The sequence below is a fragment of the Ceratotherium simum genome, chromosome 39, assembly GCF_057802395.1.
Source record: "Ceratotherium simum simum isolate JZ-2026a chromosome 39, ASM5780239v1, whole genome shotgun sequence".
NCBI classification, from domain to species: Eukaryota; Metazoa; Chordata; class Mammalia; order Perissodactyla; family Rhinocerotidae; genus Ceratotherium; species Ceratotherium simum.
This window is the reverse complement of record NC_141938.1, coordinates 14,369,427-14,391,832: the sequence shown is the minus strand read 5'-3', so window position 1 is coordinate 14,391,832 and position 22,406 is coordinate 14,369,427. Positions and strand designations below refer to the sequence as shown.

The 22,406-nt window shown below is 47.9% G+C and overlaps 1 protein-coding gene across 2 annotated transcripts in view; it reads left to right on the top strand.

Annotated features, from left to right (window-relative positions):
* The window catches only part of LOC101404066 (uncharacterized), a 34,483-nt gene continuing 12,077 nt past the window's right edge, over nt 1-22,406 (top strand). Inside the window, exon 1 of one of the 2 annotated variants that reach the window (XM_014796014.2) lies at nt 1-93. In XM_014796014.2, the coding sequence (XP_014651500.1) occupies nt 91-93 (3 nt within the window). In that variant the 5' untranslated portion in view covers nt 1-90. Of the gene's footprint in view, nt 94-20,351; nt 20,453-22,406 lie in introns of those variants that run through there. The other variant, XM_087425773.1, reaches the window with a different exon arrangement.

Genomic DNA, 22,406 nt, shown 5'->3' with positions numbered 1-22,406 from the left:
GCGGCCCCAGGTGTCCGGTCCCCGTCGCTCTCACCTGCCGGGGCCGCGGGGCCGCGGGGAGGACGCCCGGAGAGTCCGGAGCGGGCGGAGATGGTGAGTGCGCGGGCCGGGCCGAGACCGGGAGGGGCTGGTGCGAACCGGCTGGAAGCGGCCGCGGGCCCGGGTAGTTCTCCACTCCCAGCCGCCCCCCACCCCCGAGTCCTCGGCCGCGGGGAGGGTCCCGGCTCCCGTCCCGGCCCCGCGTGGGGTCCCGGGTCCCCGGTCCTTGGCCGGGCGGGGTCGAGGGGGAGGGACGCCCCCCCCGGGCGGTCAGGGCGGGGGCGGTGGGGGGCGGCGCGGGGGCCCCGCCCTGGACCTGACGGGGGAGGCCGTGCGGCCTGGGGGAGGAGACGCTGCTCCGGAGACCGGGGGCCGGGCGGGTCTCAGGTCCTCCAGCGCCGACCCCCGGAAAAGGGCTTTTCCCCGGCGGGGCCGGAGGGGAGCGGGACGTCTCGGTGCTGGTTCCCGCGGGGCGGGGAGTCGGGGCCTGGGGGAGGACAGAGGCTGAGAGAAGTCGGGTGAGAAAGGGGCGGTTGTGAACACGCGGTCAGGCCTGTGGGAAATGAACAATCCGAGCTCAGAGAGAGACTTTCCTTGTGTCCACGCAGATCACCACTAACCATTCTGTAGATGAGAGGCGCAAGGTGAATTCTACTTGGGCAAACTGAGGGTCATAACCAGGGGGAGCAGCCGGAACAGAAGCAGAAAGCGCTGCGGAGAAGCATGGTTTTCAGTACAGTTTTATACCTTAGTAGAACAAGGAACGTATCCCACGTCCCCAGGATACATATTCATTGAAGTTTCAAAGAGATATTCAGCTGCAGATTAGCTGGTCAATGTGACCCTGAAGTCCAGGAAAGGAAACTAATCTTCAAGGTACTAGCGTCCTAGAAGAGGAAGCATGCACCCTTATCCTCAAAGAGTGCGTGCTCTTGCTTTGAGATAACATTTCATGCATTCTTTACTGCAATGGTTAAAGTAGATGTACAATGTATGTTTGATAGGCCAAAAGTCAGGCTTTTCTTAGTTCAGTCCAGAATAGATACCCAATGTACCTCAATACGTGAAAATTTCTTCTCAATTTAAAACAATTTTTGCAGGGGGCGGGAGGGAGGGGACTGTGCCCCAGGGGAGGGGCTCTACAGTAGAGGGGACACTCTGACCATAAGATCTGCAAGTGTCTCCAGAGTTGGGCAGAGAGTCTCTGTGCAGAGAGGAGTAGACAAAACCGGGAGGCCCAGGTGTGGCCCAGAAGGCTTTTCTTTTCAGAAGGATTCCTTTCATGAAAGGTTCATGGAACACTCCCATTTTACCCGTTACAAAGCCAGGAACAAGGGAGCACAGATTTGTTTGAGACCTTAGGGCTGTCAGTGAAGCGGTCCAGGATATGTATCCTGCAGTGCCTGGTTCTTACACCCTGCTGGCTAATCTCCCTGCAGACAGCGTGTTTTATACGGTGCTGGGTTTACAAGATGCTTTCTTTTGCATCCCATTGGACCCCAAGTGCCAGGAGATTCTTGCCTTTGAACGGGAGGACCCAGACTCCCACCAGAAACAACAGTACTGCTGGACTGTCTGACCCCAGGGATTTAAAAACTCCCCTACAATCTTTGGGGAAATCCTGGGCTGAGATTTAAGGGAACTAAAATTAAAACAGAGCACTGTGTTACAGTATGTGGATGACATCCTGATAGCCCCTCCTACTAAGGAGATGCTAACCTTCTCAGCCAGTAAGGGATCTGCAGTGTCTACAGGGAAGGCACACATGTCAAGGAGACTGCCAAGTATCAGGGTTTGTCATTTCAAAAGGGCAGCGCAGACTTTCTCAAGAGAGAAGAATGGTAATATATCAACGTTCACCACCAAGAACACGCAGGCAGCCACAAGGATTCCTGGGGATGGCTGGCTTTTGCCACATTTGGATCCCTACTTTTGGGGTAATTGCTAAGCCTCTCTATGACAAGTTACAGGGGCCAGAAATGGATCCATTTGAATGGGATGAGGTGTGTGACCAAGCTTTCGATAATTTTAAGCACTTACTAATGGAAGTGCTTGCACTGGCCTTACCAGACCTAAGCAAACCATTTGACCTGTATGTTCATAAAAGGGAATAACTCTAGGAGTATTAACCAAAGTGTTGGGACCCTTAGAGAGAATGGTAGCCTATTTCTCAAAGCAGCCAGACACTGTGGTGAAAGGATGGCCCACCAGCTTGAGAGCTGTAGCTGCCACCTGCCTATTAATCAAGGAAGCAGAAAAATTGACTATGGGCCAACCCAGGATGGTGTGGACCCCCCATCAAGTCTCTAGCCTAGCAGAGACTAAATGACATCTATTGGTATCCCAGAATAGAATACTACAATATCAGGCTATGCTGCTCGATTCCCCTCAAATTTCCTTAAAACCCTGTCATACCCTAAACCCAGCTACCCTGTTCCCTGATTCCAATGGGCCTATTACCCATGCTTGCCCAGAAGTGATTGATCGGGTTTACTCTAGCCGCAGAGATCTCGAGTGAACCACTGCCTAATGCAGAGGAAGTGTGGCTTGTGGGTGGGGGAGCTTCGTGTGTAGCGGACAGAGAAGAGCAGGTTATGCGGTAGTGTCCCTGCATCCAACCACAGAAGCCAAGGGGCTGACACCGGCTCCTCAGCTCTAAAGCAGAAGTAATTGCATTAACGAGAGCTTTGAAACTGGGAGGAGGAAAAATACTAACGACATATAGACTCTAAGTGTGCTTTCTCTGTAATTCACACTTGCAGGGCCATTTGGAAAGAAAAGGAACTTGTTAACAGCAGCAGTAAAATATTAAATTTGGGCCAGAGATCCTTAGGCTGCTAAAAGTGGTACAGGGCCCCAAGAAAGTGGCTGTGGTCCATTGTAAGGGGGGAATCAGAGGCCATAAAGGGAAATAACTTGTCAGATGCAGCTGCGAAAAAGGTGGCCATATCCGGAGACCTTCTCCAGGTGTCATTAACTCCCACTCTACCCTTCTATGAGTTTCCACCAGTGTATTCCCCTGATGAAGCAAGGGAAGCCAGCGCAAAGGGCTACCACAGGCCCCTAATAGTCAAGGGCTGGATGAGAAACTAATGAGGGAAGATATGGGTCCCCAAACAAACAGCTTGGGGGCTCCTTAAGAGTGCTGACTCTACCCATTATGGGAAAGAGACCCTGTATCTGTGGCTAACTAAGGTCTTAAGCACCCCAGATATGAAGGAACCCAGATATGAAGGAACTTATTGACAAAATAACTGACCAATGTATTTATTGCCAGAAAAACAATATGCAGACTACATCTCCACTACACACACACACACACCTGGCTAGAGCAACACAAATATGGGGAATTTACCAGGGGCAGATTGGCAAGCTGACTTTACTGTTATGCCCACGGCCCCTGGGGGATACAAATACCTCTTGGTGTTTGTGGATACATTTACTGGCTGGATTGAAGCCTTTCCCTGTAGATCAGAAAAGGCATGACGTAACAAAGGTGTTGTTAAAAGAAATAATCCCCTACTTTTGGTTGCCCAGATCAATTCAGAGTGACAGTGGGCCAGCCTTTATATCAAAGATAACGTCTGAAGTAGCCCGAGTTTTAAAAATTAGGTGGAGTCTACATGCTGCCTGGAGACCACAGTTGTCTGGAAAAAGTGAGCGGGTCAATCAAACTCTGAAGAAAACTGGCTAAACTGTGCCAAGGGACACAGGACAAATGGCTAAAATTACTGCCAACAGCCCTCACTCGGATGAGGGCAGCTCCTAAAGGCCCCTTTGAGATGACCTATGGGAGGCTGTTCCCTAAAGACTCAGATTCGCTCACAAACCCAGACCCAGAGGTTTCCATGGCAATCAAGCACATAATCAATCTGAATCAATAAATATGGAAACGTCTGTCTTCCCTTGACTACAGAGGTCAAACTCCACCCTTATCAATGTGGAGATTGGGTCCATCTTAAAACTTGGAAAAGTGATTGCCACAAAATCAACTAAGTCCTATTTGGGTGGGGCCTCGTTTGGTGTTACTAACCACTCTCTTCTCCCTAACATTAGAAGGAGTCACCCATTGGATCCACCATACATGGGTAAAGAAGGCACCTACGCCTGAACACCAAGAGAGATCTTTGAAGGCAGTTGCTGATGCTGAGTTGTCCTGTGAGCCACACTCTGATATGAAACTCTTATTCTGGAGATATCAGAAAGATAAGTAAATCCCGGTGACCTGCTAACTTACCCTGGCAGAAGTACTAGGGATACATTTGCTATATTTTTGCTAATAGGTCTAACCATCACCCTTACCTGTGCTCCCCCCAGGACACCTATAACCAAGTGCTTTGAATTCCTTAATCGAACACATCCCTAACCCCAAATGATGGATCTCTATTTCAGTGCTAGCAGGGCTGCACAAGAGAGTATAAACAGGTTACTGGAAATGGCTGCTCAGCTCAGAGAAATGAGCCAGCCAGGCAGCACAGAACACATCTGGAATGGACTCAAATAAGCCCTTTCCAGTCTAACATGGTTCCTCCCAGTCTTGGTCCCCTTGTTAATATCCTCCTTGTGCTCCTTGGACCCTACATTTTTCATTGGCTGGTACAATTTGTAACTAAGTGTATCAAAGCCACAAGACTGCAGATGGTCGTAACTCATGGAGATGAACAGCGTGGAGCCATACCTGGTGACCCACAGACTTACTTTAGACTAGCTGGGGAAAAGCTCTGCTCCTCTACCAGCCCCTATGACAATGCCCATGCTCAGCAGGAAGTCATTACAGAAGATGGACCTCCACCCCATGCCCCTCAAGAATGAGTAGCAGGATAAAACTAGAGGAGGGATTTTGTAGCCAGCCATGGACTCTGACCTATTTCTCTTGTCTTGCTGAGAAGTGCAAGTGTTGCTTTAACATCCTTGAGGTTGTTGGTTTCAGCTGTGTTCCAGGAAGATGTAAACACCAACCACCCTGAACTGGTCCAAAAGCCAACCACAAGAGTGACACCTGGGCAGATGGTCAGAGAAGTGGACAGAAGTAACCTTGGCCTCATTATAATACTAAATCCACCATCCCAGGAGGAGCTGACACCTTATTAGCATAACATGCGATGTATCTGGAGGCATGTTGTCAAACTATGCCTGTGCAAGCTTATACACCTCTACATGTGATGAGGAAACGTCCCTTTTTTGAATATTCATTCTCTACCCCAAGTAAAAGGCAACCACCTCCCCTTTTCAGGGTCGGGGGTCACAGCTTTGTGAAATTATTCCCCACAGTCTCCATTTGCTGCATGCTGCAAATAAAATTTTGCTTTGTGTGCCAATGACTTCTCGTGAAGGCTTTGATTTCAACTCACCAAGGAGCGGACCCAATTTGGTCTGGTAACAGTCCAGGTGGAGACTGAGTAGTCCCCTCACCCAGGGGTGTGAAGTAACTCACCCATCCCGGGGGGCCATCCCACTGCACATTCTAGTAGATGAGGTCTCTCCCAGGCTTGACGGGCTTGTGTTCTCACAGCCCAGCATGTGACCCCCAATGAGAGTCAGGGCCATGGCTGTGTTCCTCGACTTCCATACGTTTACAGTGTTGGCTGTCTCAGTGGGAGTCCCCAGTCTGGACATGGGGCAACTGGCCCTACTGGTTGATGATTCAAGTCTATTAAAGCCTGGGACAGTCCTTCAGCCCACCCAGCTGAGCTGGTTCCACCTGTTAGTAGTTTAATCTGCTGCTTGGATTTTCCACTTTTCCTTTGTATGAATGCTGCTGCCTGTGGGTTACAGGGGAGTGGGATCTCCATTCAGTGTCATGTTCTTCTGCCCAGTCTTGCACATCACATTGAGATGTGACCCCCGATCACTGTCTATTCAACCAGGGCATCTGCACATCTAGTCAGCCTCTCTAATCCCCTAATGGTGGCAGCCCAGTTTGCATGGTGCCAGGGGAAAGCTTGAGTTAGGCCAGACGCAGTGTCTACACAAACCAGGGCATAGTTAGCACCGTCCCTTGAGGAGAGGAAGCCAATAGAATCGATGTGCCCATCCCTCACTGGTGGGAACTCTGGTGAATGGCCCCGGATGCCTCTGGCAGCTGCCTTGGTGTTTAGAACACACACGACAGGGCCGGCCCCGTGGCCTAGCAGTTGAGTGTGCATGCTCCGCTGCTGGCAGCCTGGGTTCAGATCCCGGGTGCGCACAAATGCGCCGCTTCTCCGACCATGCTGGGGCCGCGTCCCCCATACAGCAGCTAGAAGGATGTGCAACTATGACATACAAGTATCTGCTGGGGCTTTGCGGGGGGAGGGGGGGAAGGAGGAAGATTGGCAACAGATGTTAGCTCAGAGCCGGTCTTCCTCAGCAAAAAAGAGGAGGATTAGCATGGATGTTAGCTCAGGGCTGATCTTCCTCACAAAAAAAAAAAAACACACACAACATGCTGTGGCTGCATTAACTGAGTGACTGTATTTCAAGGGCAATCTGGCATCTTTGGCAATAGCACCCCACCCGGCACAGTGGTGGCTGCTCTTCCTGTGCCCCCAATATGCTGTGTCTGCTGAAGGGGCAGCTGCCAGGGCTGTACCCAGGCTGGGGCACCAGCTTCCTGATTGCCAGGGGGTCAGTGCCTTAGGAGCCTGGATGTGGAAGACAGTGAGGATTGTCCCAGACTCTCCCAGGTGAACCAAAATGTCCTCCAACATCCTGACCCCACAAGGGCCCACTCGTGATCATCCACCCTTGGCTTCCCATTGCCCAAGCCACAGGGTTAAACCATTGAGAACAGCCCACTGTCAATGCAGAGGGTGGATGTCCAGGGCTCGTGAGTGATTTCCAGCCAGACCACTCTGAATTCAGCCCACTGACTGCTGTGAGAGGCTCGACGTGCAGGAGCACTGTGGACTCTGCTGGGAGCTGTTCCTCTCTCCTGTGCTGCCACCGGGCCTGCCCTGTGTCCTCCAGAGTCACAGACCCGTCATGTCCTGCTTGGGGGACGCACAGAGCTCTGATCTGGTTCATTAGTATCTTTCTCTTCCCAAAGGCAGCTTGCAGTTTCTCCCTATGATGGGTGGTATTAGATCAATGATGCTCCTGCCCAGGGATGTTCCCTTGTGTTAATTCCACTGGATGACATTCATGGCTCTGTGGATCTGCCCCCATTGACACAGGTCAGTTCCTCCCTCTGTGTCAGATGGCCTCCAGGGATGCTTCTCTGGCCCTGGGCATAGTGGATGTCTTGTTTTATTTTGAGTGGACTTGGCTGGGGCTTCCTGTCTCAGAGGATGTGTAAGGTGACTGGTCCCCCAGGGACTTAAGAGAGGAAATGGACAGTAAAGATGTCTGTACAGTCTTTCCAGAGCGGATCCCTGCCTCAGCGATTCCAGCCACTGTCAGATGGACTCTCCTGTCTAGTGTCATTCACTCAATGTAACCAGACTGTATGCACTCAGTCAACGTGACCAGTGTTTATGGGGACCCTGACACACTGACGAGGCTCGGTACAGCTGCACTGATCTGTACCCTCTTGGAAGGTGTGGACCACAACCACACTGTGCAGTTTTCCTACTGTGGAAAGAGCCCACACTTGATATTTTCCTTCGGACTCTCTTTTTCATATCGCAACCATGAGATTCCTGCATCAAACATTTTCTACAAATAGTTACCCTTCTAAATGCCCAGAGGTTGTTTTCGTTGTGAACTTACAGTTCCATTGTTTCCTGTGCTCTCAGAATCTGACTCTGAAGTTGGAGGGATGCCCACTGAATACTTGCTTGGAGTCTATACTTGCTTGGAATCTGCACCTGTTCTGTGTGTCATGAGGGGATTGCCAGTCATGTGTGGCCAGAAAGGGGGCACAGGAAGGCTCAGGAAAACAGTTTATTATACCCAAATCCTAGAGAGAAAGTCACTACAGCCCAAGAAGTGATGACACCTGGGGAGCACCATGGGATCAGGTGTGACTGACCAGGTCGGGAGCAGGGAACATGAGGACCCGTGGGCAAGTGCCTTCAGAGCCTACATTAGTGTGGAGAGTAACTGTTCTGAGCCAGAGAGCATGGCTATAAGGGATGCTCAACATTTGACACCAGATGATGTGTATGGACTCTGAGAAAGAAAGTCTTGATTTGAGCCAGGATCCTGGGTTATTTCTTTTCTAGCTTTGTGGCCTCTGGCAAATCACCTACATTCAAGTTAACTCATCCAAGGAGTTAATAAAAGCATCTACCTTACAGAGTTTGCTGAGGAGGAACTGAATTTATATGTGCTAATAGTCACTTTATGGAAAATATTTAAAAGAGTGCCCAATATGTAGTAAGAAATATGTCAGTGTTTATTACATAGTAAATGGGAATGACAAAGGCAGCCTCAGACACCTGGAAGCTGGCCTGACACTCACTACTGGGCTGTGGCTTCTTCACATTGAGCAGAAACAATTTAGCCCAGCTCTGCCATCAGATGAGGCAAATCAGTGACTCTGATGAATCAAGGCAAAAAGAAGAACACGTTATAATCATGTCCATAAAAAGGTTAAAACCTACGATCCTATTTGACCAAGTGTTTTAATCCATTTTGAAAATATTTTTTGACAAACTTCCCAAAATCATACTCTAAATGAAGTCTTTTTTGACCTGGAACATTCCAAAAGATTTTCTAAATTAATTAGGTTTATTTGACATGTTATATTACATGAGAAGCACTGTCAAATAAGAAATAACATTAAGGAGTGATGTCAGCATCATGGCAGTGATGCTGACATGAGCTGTTCCCTTAGTCTCTTTCCCCCCAAGTTACAACCAAATGGACATTCATTCACCAACAGAGGATTCCCTACAAAGCACAGCAGGACATGTGAGAGATTCATACAGCCATACATCTGAAGGTGGGGGACTGTATCCCCAGGAAGCAGTGGAAGGTGAGGGATCTAGGTTGCGGCTCCTCACACAACAGCTGGTGCATGACTGTAAGCGGAGGCAGGGGAGCAGGGAGGCCTGCATGCGAACACTTAGAGTTGCAGTCTGGCCCACAGGAACACTCCACACTGAGTGGCATGGCTCAGCCACTGTGTAGGTGCCCCCACCAAGAGCAGCAGCCTAGGCAAACTGCCTGTGAGCACAGAGTGGGCCCACATGCATAAAATAAAGCACCCACCCCCTCCCATCTAGCACGCCAGCTCAGCCGGTCCCCAGCCAAGGCAGCAGTTTTGTACCAGAGCACCTGCACGTGTTCGTGTGACCCACCAAGTGGCTGCAGGCAGTGGGCAAACGCAACTGACTCCTATCAGCACAACTTCCAGCAGAGACAGCGGGTTCAGTAAACATAGCTCCTGCCCCTCCCAGTGGTGGCAGGCGGAATCTGTGAGCTGAGACTACCACTATGTGCCAGCAAAGGATCACTTCATCAAACACTGTGAAGAACTACACTAACACTCCAGAGCAGAAGAAAAATGACAAGTCTCCAGAAACCAATCCTGAAGTCACAGAAATTTGCAATCTAAGTGACAGAGCATTCAAAATGGTTGTCAAAAGAAACTCAATGATGGGGCCGGCCCGGTGGCACAAGCAGTTAGGTGTGCATGCTCCGCTGCGGCGGCCCAGGGTTCGCCGGTTCGGATCCTGGGCGCGCACTGACGCACTGCTTGGCAAGCCATGCTGTGGCGGCGTCCCATATAAAGTGGAGGAAGATGGGCACAGATGTTAGCCCAGGGCCAGCCTTCCTCAGCAAAAAAAGAGGAGGATTGGCAGATATTAGCACAGGACTGATCTCCTCACAAAAAAAAGAAAAAAGAAACTCAATGAGTCACAAGAAAACTCAGAAAGACAGTCCAGTGAACTCAGGAATAAAATTAATTAGCAGAAGGAATCCTTCAAAAAAGAGACTACTCTAAAAAAAAAACAAACAAATTCTGGAGATGAAGAACACAATGAGATAAAAAGCAATCTAGAAATCTTAAAAAAACAGAGATGACATTATGGAGGATAGAAGTAGTAATTTAGAGGAAGAAATATAGAAATGCTTCAGATGGAGGTGGAGAGAGAACTAAGACTTAAAAAAAAATGAAGAAATTCTTTGAGAAATATCTGACTCAATTAGGGAATGCAACATAAGGGTTATAAGTATTCCAGAGGGAGAAGAGAGGGAGAAAGGAGCAGAAAGCTTGTTTAAAGAAATAATAGCTGAGAACTTCCCAAAACAAGGAAGGAACTGGCCTTATACGTATATGAAGCCAATAGAACTCCTAATTACATCACTGCAAAAAGACCTTCTCCAAGGCATATAATGGTAAAACTGACAAAAGTCAATGACAAAGAAAAAATATTAAGTGCAGCAAGGCAGAAGAAAATAACCTAGAAAGGAACCCCTATCAGGCTTTCAGTGGATTTCTCAGCAGAAACCCTAAGGCTAGGAGAGTAGAATGATATATTCAAAATGCTGAAAGACCAAAACTTTCAGCCAAGAATACTCTATGCAGGAAAGCATCCTTCAGATATGATGGAGTAATAAAAACTTTCCCAGATAAACAAAAGCCGAGGGAGTTCATTGCCACTAGGCCTCCCTTACAAGAAATGATCAAGGACACCCTCATGCCTGACACAAAAAGACAAAGGTTTACAAAGCCTTGAGCAAGGAGATAGGCAAACAAAATCAGAAAATTGCAGGTCTCTATCAGAACAGGTTAGCAAACAATTAGACATAAAAGATAAAAGGAAGGGGCCGGCCCTGTGGCTTAGCGGTTAAGTGCTCGCACTCCGCTGCTGGCGGCCCAGGTTCCGATCCCAGGCGTGCACCAATACACCGCTTCTCTGGCCATGCTGAGGCCACGTCCCACATACAGCAACTAGAAGGATGTGCAGCTATGACATACAACTATCTACTGGGGCTTTGGGGGAAAAAATAAGTAAATAAATAAAATTATTTAAAAAAAAAGATAAAAGGAAGGAAAGCATCAAAAATAACTATAAACACTTCATTTTAATCACAAACTCACAATACAAAACAGAATAACTTGTTACAACAATAACTTGGTGAAAAGGAAAGGGAGGGAACATGCTTGGGCTAATGGGGATAAGAGGCCATCAGAAAATGGACTATCTCATCTACAAGATCTTTTATACAAACCTCATGGTAGCCACTAAACAAAAAATCAGAACAGAGACACATCATACAGAGAAAACCACCAAACTGAAATGGCAGTCAGAAGTACAAGGGAAGAGAAACAACGGAAATATAGAACAACCAGAAAACAAGAGATGAAATGGCACTATTAAGCCCTCATATATCAATTATCACACTAAATGTAAATGGATTGAATTCTTCAGTCAAAAGACACAGAGTGGTGGGATGGATTAGAAAAGACCCAACAATATGCCACCTCCAGGACACACATCTCAGCTCTAAAGACAAACACAGGTTCAGGCTCAGAGTGAAGGGATGGAAGACGATACTCCAAGCAAATGGAAAGCAAAAGAAAGCAGGTGTTGCCATATTTATATCAGACAAAGTAGACTTCAAGATTAAAAAGGCAGTGAGAGACAAAGAAGGGCAATATATAATGGTAAAACAGACATTCCACCAAGAGGACACAACACTTATTAATATATATGCACCTAACACAGGAGCACCAAAGTATATAAAGCAACTATTAACAGACCTAAAGGGAGAAATTAACATCAACAGAATAATAGTAGGGGACCTCAATACCACACTTACATCAATGGATAGATCATCTTGACAGAAAGCCAACAAGGAAATAGTGGACTTAAATGAAAAACTAGACCAAATGGACTTAACAGAGATATACAGAGTATTCCATCCAAAAGCAGCAGAATACACATTCTTCTCAAGTGCACATGGAACATTCTCAAGGACAGACCATATGTTGGTAAACAAGGCAAGCCTCAATAAATTTAAGAAGATTGAAATCATATCAAGCATCTTTTCTGACCACAATGCTATGAAACTAGAAATCAACTACAAGAAAAAAGCTGGGAAAGTCACAAATATGTGGAGACTAAACAACATGCTACTGAACAACCATGGGATCAATGAAAACCTGGAAACAAATGAAAATGAAATGACATTATACCAACTCTTATGGGATTCAGCAAAAGTGGTTCTAAGAGGGAAATTCTTAGCAATACAGGCCCACTTCAATAAACAAGAACAATCTCAAATAAGTAATCTTAAACTACACCTAACAGAACTAGAAAAAGAAAAACAAAGCCCCAAGTCAGCAGAAGGAGGGAAATAATAAAAAGTAAAGCAGAAATAAATGAAATAGAGACAAAAAAAAAAACAGAAAGGATCAATGTAATTAACAGCTGGTTTTTTGAGAAGATAAACAAAATTGACAAACACTTAGCCAGACTCGCTAAGACAGAGAAGGCTCAAATAAATAAAATTAGTAGTGAAAGAGGAAAAATTACAATGGATACCACAGAAATACAAAGGATTATAAGAGAATACTATGAAAAACCATATGCCAACAAATGGGACAATCTAGAAGAAATGGATAAATTCTTAGACTCATACAACCTCCCAAAACTGAATGAAGAAGTAGAAAATCTGATACACCAGTCACAAGTAAAGAGATTGAAACAGTAGTCAAAAACCTCCCCAAAAAACAAAAGTCCAGGACCAGATGACTTCTCTGGAAAATTCTACCAAACATTCAATGGAGATTTAATACATATCCTTCTCAAACTATTCCAAAAAATTGAAGAAGATGTAACACTTCCTAATTCATTCTATAAGGCCAACATCACCCTGATACCAAAATTAGAAAAGGACAACACAAAGAAGGAAAACTAGAGGCCAATATGGCTGATGAACATAGATGCAAAAGAAACTCAACAATATATTGACAAATCGAATACAGCAATACAGTAAAAGGATCATATACCATGATCAAGTGGGATTTATACCAGGGACGCAGGGATGGTTCAACATCTGCAAATCAATGTGATACACCACATTAACAAAACGAGGAATAAAAACCACATGATCATCTCAATAGATGCAGAGAAAGTATATGACAAGATCTGACATCCATTTATGATTAAAAAACCTCTCAGTAAAATGGGTATAGAAGGAAAGTACCTGAATATAATGAAGGCCATATATGACAAATCCATAGCCAACATCATACTCAATGGTAAAAAACTGAAAGCCATCCCTCTGAGAAGAGGAACAAGACAAGGGTGCCCACTCTCGCCACTCTTATTCATCATAGTGTTGGAGATTTTGACCAGAGCAATTAGGCAAGAAAAAGAAATAAAAGGTATCCAAATTGGAAAGAAAGAAGTGAAACTCTCACTGTTTGCAGATGACATGATCCTATATATAGAAAACCCTAAAGAATCCACCAAAAAACGATTAGAAATAATCAACAACTACACCTACAACTACACCAACAACTACACATGTTGCAGGGTACAAAATCAACTTACAAAAATCAGTTCCATTTCTATGCCATAATGAACTAGCAGAAAGAGAACCTAAGAATACAGTACCATTTACAATCACAATAAAAAGAATAAAATATCTAGGAATAAATTTAACCAAGGAGGTGAAAAACCTATACACTGAAAGCTCCTAAGACATTATTGAAAGAAATCAAAGATGACAGAAAGAAATGGAAAGATATTCTGTGCTCATGGATTGGAAGAATAAACATAATTAAAATGTCCATATTACATAAAGCAATCTACAGATTCAATGCAATCCCAATCAGAATCCCAAGGACATTCTTCACAGAAATAGAACAAAGAATCCTAAAATTTATATGGAACAACAAAAGACCCCAAATAGCCAAAGCAATCCTGAGAGAACAGAACAAAGCTGGAGGCATCACAATCCCTGACTTCAAAACATACTACAAAGCTATAGTAATTAAAACAGTGTGGTACTGGCACAAAAACAGACACACAGATCAATGGAACAGAATTGAAAGCCAAGAGATAAAATCACATATCTATGGACAGCTAATCTTCAACTGAAGAGCCAAGAACATACAATGGACAAAAGAAAGTCTCTTCAATAAACAGTGCTGGGACAGCCACATGCAAAAGAATGAAACTAGACCATTATCTTTCACCATACACAAAAATTAATTGAAAATTGATTAAAGACTTGAATGTAAGACATGAAACCATAAAACTCCTAGAAGAAAATACAGGCAGTACATTCTTTGACATCGGTCTTAGCAGCATCTTTTCTAATACCTTTACTCAGGCAAGGGAAAGAACAGAAAAAAAAAAAAGTGAGACTACAGCAGACTAAAGAGCTTCTTCAAGGCAAAGGAAAGCATAAATAAAATGAAAATACAACCCATCAACAGTGAGAATATATTTGCAAATCATATATCAGACAAGGGGTTAATTTCCAAAATATAGAAAGAACTCATACAACTCAACAACAAAAAAACAAACAACCTAATCAAAAAATGGGTAGAGGATATGAACAGACATTTTTCCAAAGAAGATATATAGATGGCCAACAGGCACATGAAAAGACATTCAACATCACTAATTATTAAGGAAATGCAAATTAAAAATGTAATGAGATATAACCTTAAACCTGTTAGAATGGCTATAATTAACAAAAAAAATAATAATAATAAATATTGTAAAGGATGTGGAGAAAAGGGAACCCTCATACACTGCTGGTGGGCATGCAAACTGGTGCAGCCACTATGGAAAACAGATGGAGATTTGTCAAAAAATTAAAAATAGAAATACCATAAGATCCAGTTATCCCACTCCTGGATATTTATCCAAAGAATTTAAAATAAACAATTCAAAGAGACTTATGCACCTCTGTTGGCTGCATCATTGCAGCATCATTCACAGTCGCCAACATGTGGAAGCAACCCAAGTGCCCATCAATTGATGAATGGATAAAGAAGATGTGGTATATATATTCAATAGAATACTACTCAGTCATAAAAAAAGACAAAATCGTCCCATTTGCAACAACATGGATGGACCTGGAGGGTATGATGTTAAGCGAAATAAGCCAGACAGAGAAAGATAAATACTGCATGATTTCACTCATATGAGGAAGATAAACAAACACATGGACAGAGAGAACAGATTACTGGTTACCACAGGGGAAGGGGGTTGGGGGTTAGGTGAAAGGCATAAAGGGGCACGTATATATGGTGACAGATAAAAATTATACTATTGGTGGTGAGCACAATGCAGTCTATACAGAAACTGATAAATAATAATGTACACCAGAATTTTCACAATGTTATAAACCATTATGACCTCAATAAAATAATTGAAAAAAATAATAAATAAACATTAAGTTTTTTTGTAATATTTGCATAAGTATATAAATATTCTAGAATTATGTGAAATTCTTAAAAACCTGATGTGTCCTTGTATAACATTATCAGTCACAAATCTAGTTAATATCTTAAAATGTTGTATGTCACAGAAATAAACAAATTTCCTTGTCAATTGCATTATAATGCACCATTTTTAAGGCCTTTGTCACTGATAGTTACTCTGATGCTTTTGCAAAAATGCTTCATAGAAAGGAAAGTGATAAAACTAAACTGGGTCTCTCATCAGAGTCGAGGCTCACACTAGAACTGAGCCTGAGCAGCAGGAGAATGCCCGGGCTGACATTCATGCAAAGGCAGCAACAACAGCATCTGTGAAGATTGTGGGACATGTGGACGAAGTCCATTCTGCCTCTGCAAATAGCCCCTCGTTGCCAGACTTTTGCCATCCTGACGTCCTTGTAACGTGGCAGCTGTCTTCTCCTGAATCAGGGAAGTTAAGATGGGTGGACAATGGCTGTAAATCAAATGACAGCTGGGGCCATGGGAGAGGCAAGACGGCCGCCTGGCTCTTCCTGGCTCCCTGGGAAACTGCATTTTTCAGTTTTTCATCCCTTCACCCACCATAGTGCATTAAAGAAAACTATTCCTGTCCCGAGAGGCCTCAGACATCCTCCCGCTGAACATTTCAGCCCCTGCAGCTGGATTCTATTGAACTGACACTGAATACGGGTTATCAACCTGTTCTTGTTATTGGATGTGTGTTCTCCAGATGGGGTGAAGCCTTCTCCTGCCTCAAGACTGATACCCTCACAGTGGCAAAGAAACTGTGAGAAAGTGTATTTCCCACGTGGGGTATAGTTTCCACAGTTTGCAGTGATCGAGGCACCCACTTCACTGGGTAAGTTACACGAACCTTAACGAAAACCTTGAAAACTTCTTGGATTTATCACTGTCCCTGTCACCCTCAATCATCAGGCAATGTTGAGAAAACTAACAGAAAAACCGGAATCAAGCAGAACAAGTTTAAGTCCGTGGGACTGCGTGAGCTGGGGGGATGCTGTATGGTTTGTTTTTCACAGATTTAAAGAAATCTTTTCTCCTTGGTAAGACACATTTGTGAACAAATGTAAACCATTTACTTTCTCTTTCTGCATGATCTCTCCAAAATTCAGAAATTCTCATATAAATAATCAAGCCAAATTTCTTTTTTTAAATGTTCTTCCTAGCACTTTTTTTTTTTAAGATTTTATTTATTTTTATTTTTTACCCCCAAAGCCCCATTGGATAGTTGTGTGTCGTAGCTGCACATCCTTCTAGTTGCTGTATGTGGGACTCGGCCTCAGGATGGACGGAGAAGTGGTGCCTCGATGCGCACCCGGGATCCGAACCCGGGCCACCAGCATCGCAGCGCGCGCACTTAACCACCAAGCCACAGGGCCGGCCCAATCAAGCCAAATTTTAATAGAAAGAAATTAGTTTTCCTCTGGCTATCATTGGTAAAACAAAAAATGGGAGTAATTATAGAGACAAGAATTATGTTTGCACCTTTGTAGATATTAGATTCTAGACCTGTTACTGGTCTTCGAGGTTTTGTGATATTCCTGTAGGCTGGACTCCCTGGCCTAAGGTATTGCCCCTGGTCCTGCCGGCTGTTCGCAGTGCCCCATTTGGAAAACATAAACTCACCCCACATGAGGTAATCACCAGCAGACCGGTGTCTATTGAAACACAACCTTCTGATCCCCTGTTGTCTTATATGACCAGCTCCTGTGAGTCTCTAATGTCTATACTGAAGGTTGTCATCAACAGGTTAAAGCAGCTCTCCCAGATTCCAATTTAAAGGATCCTGTTGGTCAGAGTCTAGAGGCTGGTGACTGGGTGTTCTGGAAGCATCGTCAGAGGAAGACAGCCCTCGAGCCCCGTGGAAAGGACCTTATGAAGTGCCCCTTACCACTGACTCTGCTGCAGAACTAGAAGGCACTGAACCTGGGAGACACATCTCACAGCTAAGGAAGCTGCACCTGACATCTGGTCCTGTACAGATGTTGAAGCCTCCCAGTCACATTGCCCAGGATGAGCAGCAGCCGACCCTCTGACACTGACAGGCTTCCCAAGATTCAGGACCAGGCCAGTGTGTACACACACAACCCTCCATCCTCATAACTGCTCCTCCCATAACACACCTCCTCTGTCACACTGATCAATTCATTGACCCTCCTGATGATAATTCAGCACTTTTGCTGAGGAAGACCCACTTAGTTAGCTGGTGGTCTCAGCAAATCACTCAACTTTCCTTATGATTGTTTTTGGAGTTTTGCTATGTGTCCTTGTATCTAAACTTCTCATGGAAGTGCTCAGATCTGCTCCAGCCCTTCTGCAGACACCAAGGTTAGGGTCACTCAGCATACTGAAATGACGGATAAGGCTTATTTACCTGGACATTCAGGGAACTGCACGAGATTCCCAGGTGAGGAAACTGAGAGTCATTTCCTGACTGCCTCCTCGTTGCTCTGATTGTGAGCGAGGAAGGGTCCCTGCCTGCCGTGCACAGCCGCCAACACTCTGGCACCAGTGTGATAGAAACGAAGCAGCTTTATTTCGAGATCAACTGGCAAGGAGAAAGACTGGGCTCAAATCCTCCTCCCTCATCTAGGGTTTGGGATAAAATTTAAAGGATTAGGGAGGGCAGGCTGGACGCAGAAGCACTGGCAGGACAAATTTTGATTGGAAGGCCTTTGAACAAGACCATTTATGGCAAGGTATGGAAAGGCGCCTTAACACTACTGGATCTTCTTGGACCATGCACCCGTCGATCTTGAAAAGGTTCCAACTTTGAAGTTCTGGCCACGTCCTGGTCCTTTGGGGTTTTTTTGTGGGGTGGGGGGGACTTTGGGTCTGAGTGTTACTGTAGGTCAAAATCCTCCCCTCTGGGCATGCCTCAGCTACATGACTTGCAGTTTTGGCTCACTGCCCCTGCCAGACAACTTTGACATTCTGTTATTGATACGACAGAGCCAGTTTGAACCAGTCCTGTGGTTACAAAATGTGTTGTAACCCTATGACGCTGACTCCCGGGAACCATCTGTTAAAAAGGGAACAAGAAATTTCTCCCTCTTGCGCGTCATGACTTGCTGGGACAGGTCCTTCCCAGCAACACGGGACTAAACGAATCTTTGCTGGATAAGCAATGCTTTCAGAAAAGACTCTCCATCAAAAGGGTTAAATGTGAAATATGAAACAAAACGGGGTCACCTGTGTCTAAGGGCTTTAAACAGAGCCCAGATGCCATTAAGGAACGAGTGTTATGCACATCGTCATCAGAACATAACACTTCTGACCTGAGTGAAGACAGAAATACTCCAAAAACGCTGCAGGAAACTTGCAGCACCTCACAGTGGTGGACTATTGCCTCCCTGAAGCTCATCATAATCTGTGGGATGAAGGTGAGCCAAAATCAGCTTTCTGCTGCCCCAATTAACATTCCTGGTAATGCAGACTTTCCTCTTTTGCCTTTAAAAGCCCCTTCCTCCCTATTTGCGTTGCTACCTCCATCTGTGTAGCCTGAATTGCAATCCTTTGATCCCAAATTCAATACCTCTCATTTGGAGTCTGTATTCTTAAGTTAACAGGACCGGCTAAAACCCTGACCTGACATAAATTTCCTTGAAGTAAAATGCACACCTGAGAATTCTAACATCTCACACTGAATCCAAGGATGAAGGAGTTAAAATTTCCCTGGATTAGGGTGCAACCATGCCTGCACCCACAAGGCTGACGTGGGAAACAGCGGCAAGCAAAGTTTCTGAGCTTGGTTTGCACAAGAGCAGGAAGACCGCTGATGAGGGCAGCTCGCTGACACCCCATCCCCACCCCCCAGCCACCAGAAGGAGCCCTGAGAAGTTAAAACGACCGATTGTCAACTTCAGACCTCACAGCCTAAAAATCCACCGCATGCAACACACAGAACCACACCCGAAATTTGCACATGCAACCCATGAAAAGATATGAGACGCTCGCGTCTGCACAGAGGCTTAAAACTTCAGCCCCGGAAGCCACATGTTCCCCCTTCTCTACCTAAAGCCCCAAATAAAATCCTTTTCTTGCAGCTTCTCTGGGAGTGTGGGATTACAGCGTGAGCATTCTCCTTGCTCAGCGCTTTGAGGGCAATTCCTACTTTCCCCCACTGCGCGGGGGTGGGGGACCCACTTGAGCTTCGGTAACAGCACCCGTGGTCGTCCAGGGATGAGTCCTGCGTGCAGGGGGGCCGCGGGGTCCCCCTTCCCACCGGGGCGAAGGCCCCCAGACCGCAGGTTTGACCTCAAGTCCCAGAGGAGGGGCGGGGTGTCCGTATCAGAGGTCACAGGTCAAAACCGAGCCCGACCCAGGCTTGCAGGCGGTGACATCAGTGTTACGTGTCTTTGCTCTTCAAAAAGGGTCACACATCCGCGGTGACTGCGCCCCTGGGCCGACCACGGGGGTCACCGCGCCCCCTGTGCCGTCCTGTCCCGTCTGCTGCCGAGGGGCGCTCCAGGGAAACTGAGTCAGGACTTCCCGTTCCAGGAGGAGGACGAGGAGGGGCCGCGGAGCTGCAGGCAGATGCAGCGTCTCCCCGGCGGGAGCGGGTTCAGCTCGGGGCGACGACTCGGGCGCGCGGTGCGAGTCCGGTGAGGAGACCGGGCAGGGAACGGCGGAGGCCGGGGACCCTCGTTTACGCCCCCCTCAGCCACGTGACCGCCGCCGCCGCCGCCTCTCACTCCAGGGACGGGAACACTGTCCAATCAGGGACGACGAGGGCGGGAGCGGAGAACAGTAGGGAGAGCAGGGACTCAATCAGGGGAGAGAGGAGGGTCTTGGGCATGTATCCAATCAGAGCCCGATTGCGGGCCGGACCAGGTCCAATCAAAGAGCGCGGGAGGATGACCGACTGAAGTACCGTCCAATCGAAACGTAGCATCCTGGAGCACCGTCCAATCAGAGCGGGGGGCGGGCGCGCTCGCACCCGCGTGGAGGTCGCCCCTCTCGCACCGCCTCCCCGCGCGCACCTGCACCGCGCGGCCCCCGGTGTCGTGTCCCCGTCGCTCTCACCTGCCGGGGCCGCGGGGAGGACGCCCGGAGAGTCCGGAGCCGGCGGAGATGGTGAGTGCGCGGGCCGGGCCGGGACCGGGAGGGGCTGGTGCGAACCGGCTGGAAGCGGCCGAGGGCCCGGGTCTCCCCGCGCCCCCGGCCACGCCCCCCCGAGTCCCCGCCCTCGGCCGCGGGGAGGGTCCCGGCTCCCGTCCCGGCCCCGCGTGGGGTCCCGGCTCCCCGGTCCTTGGCCGGGCGGGGTCGAGGGGGAGGGACGCCCCCCCCGGGCGGTCAGGGCGGGGGCGGTGGGGGGCCGCGCGGGGGCCCCGCCCTGGACCTGACGGGGGAGGCCGTGCGGCCTGGGGGAGGAGACGCTGCTCCGGAGACCGGGGGCCGGGCGGGTCTCAGGTCCTCCAGCGCCGACCCCCGGAAAAGGGCTTTTCCCCGGCGGGGCCGGAGGGGAGCGGGACGTCTCGGTGCTGGTTCCCGCGGGGCGGGGAGTCGGGGCCTGGGGGAGGACAGAGGCTGAGAGAAGTCGGGTGAGAAAGGGGCGGTTGTGAACACGCGGTCAGGCCTGTGGGAAATGAACAATCCGAGCTCAGAGAGACTTGCACACAGGAGAAGTCCTGCAGGGGCGGGGAGAGGGGACAGTGCCCCGGGGGCGGGGGCTCTGCAGTGGGGGAGGGGCGCTCTGGCCTTAAGATCTGCAGGCGTCTCCAGAGTCGGGCGGAGTGTCTCTGTGCAGAGAGGAGCAGACACGACCAGGAGAAGCAGGCGTGATGTTGGGCTGGCAGGTCCCTGAGCCCAGCCTGTCCTGGGAGGGGCTGTCTGCTGACCAGGCTGAGGGCGGCCGCAGCTCAGGGGTCTGGGGGGAGAGAGGCTGAGCCAGTGGGGCCAACACGCATTCGTTCTGCTTGTCGGTGGGGACGAGCAGTTCAGCTAATCATTGACAAGACACAGAATGGAGATTTGAGGGGTCTGTGTCTGGCCTTGTCCTGGATAAACAAGGGGGGCTTGCATGTGAGTCGTGGGGGTGGGGGGCTTCCTTTCACCTTCCCTGGATGTTTCCAGGAGCCCAGGGCTCAGGGAGGATTCCGCATTGTCACCTGACACCTGTGAGCTGCCCCCTCTGTGTCCCTCCCTGCACGAATAGCTTTCTCTTAGTCCAGCCTCAGGTTCAGCAGGTGTGAAGTCACTGGATTCTTTTTGTCTCGTCTCTTCCCCGTAGTGAGGGTGTCAGTGTCTCAGGTCTCTGCCCTGTTCTGCTGACTCGTGTTTTTCCGGGGCATTCCAGACATGCGGCTGGGGAGAGTGTCTCAGTACAGAGAACGTCCTCTCTCCCAGGAGAATTGTGGGGAAAGTGCACGGGGTCCCACTCCTTCAGGCAGGTGGGGGGCGTCATGGGTTAAGGAGGTTCATAAAACTCGTAGTGACTCTGCCGTGCAGGGTGCAGAGTTTGTGACGCTGTGTGATCCTGTCCCATGTCCTGTGACTAGCTGGTCGTCAGAGATTGGTGCAAATTCTGTGAAATGTGACCTGTGAAACTGAGACGTGTTCAATGCTGGTTCCTTGATTTACAATTTGTTCTCATGAGGACAGCAGTGAACTGGTATCTGTTTTCTGAAAGGGATAAGCAGTGACCAGTTACTTAAACCATAAAAGTGCCCTAGAATTCCCCTCCCCTGCTTTATGCTAGACATAGTGGGAAGGAGAGATTCTGTGGGTTCTCATCCACACACTGGGATGGGTCTGTGTCTCATTTAAATGATCCAGGGGTCTTGGAGCAGGTGCATCTCCTGGGCTGGGGACAAGCTGCCCCTAAAGCTAATCCTGCGTGGGAGGTGAAGGAAGGGGCAGTGGAGTCTTGCTGGGTGTCACCGCTGCAGGTGACTCCACCCCCAGAACCACCGCAGAAGGAGCTGTTGGTGCTGAGAGCAGCCACAGAGCAGGGGCAGGGAGAGCCCCCTGCAGAGGTGCTGGGGGCGGGGTGGGGCTGCCCTGGGGCTGTGTCCTGAGGGTCGGTTTT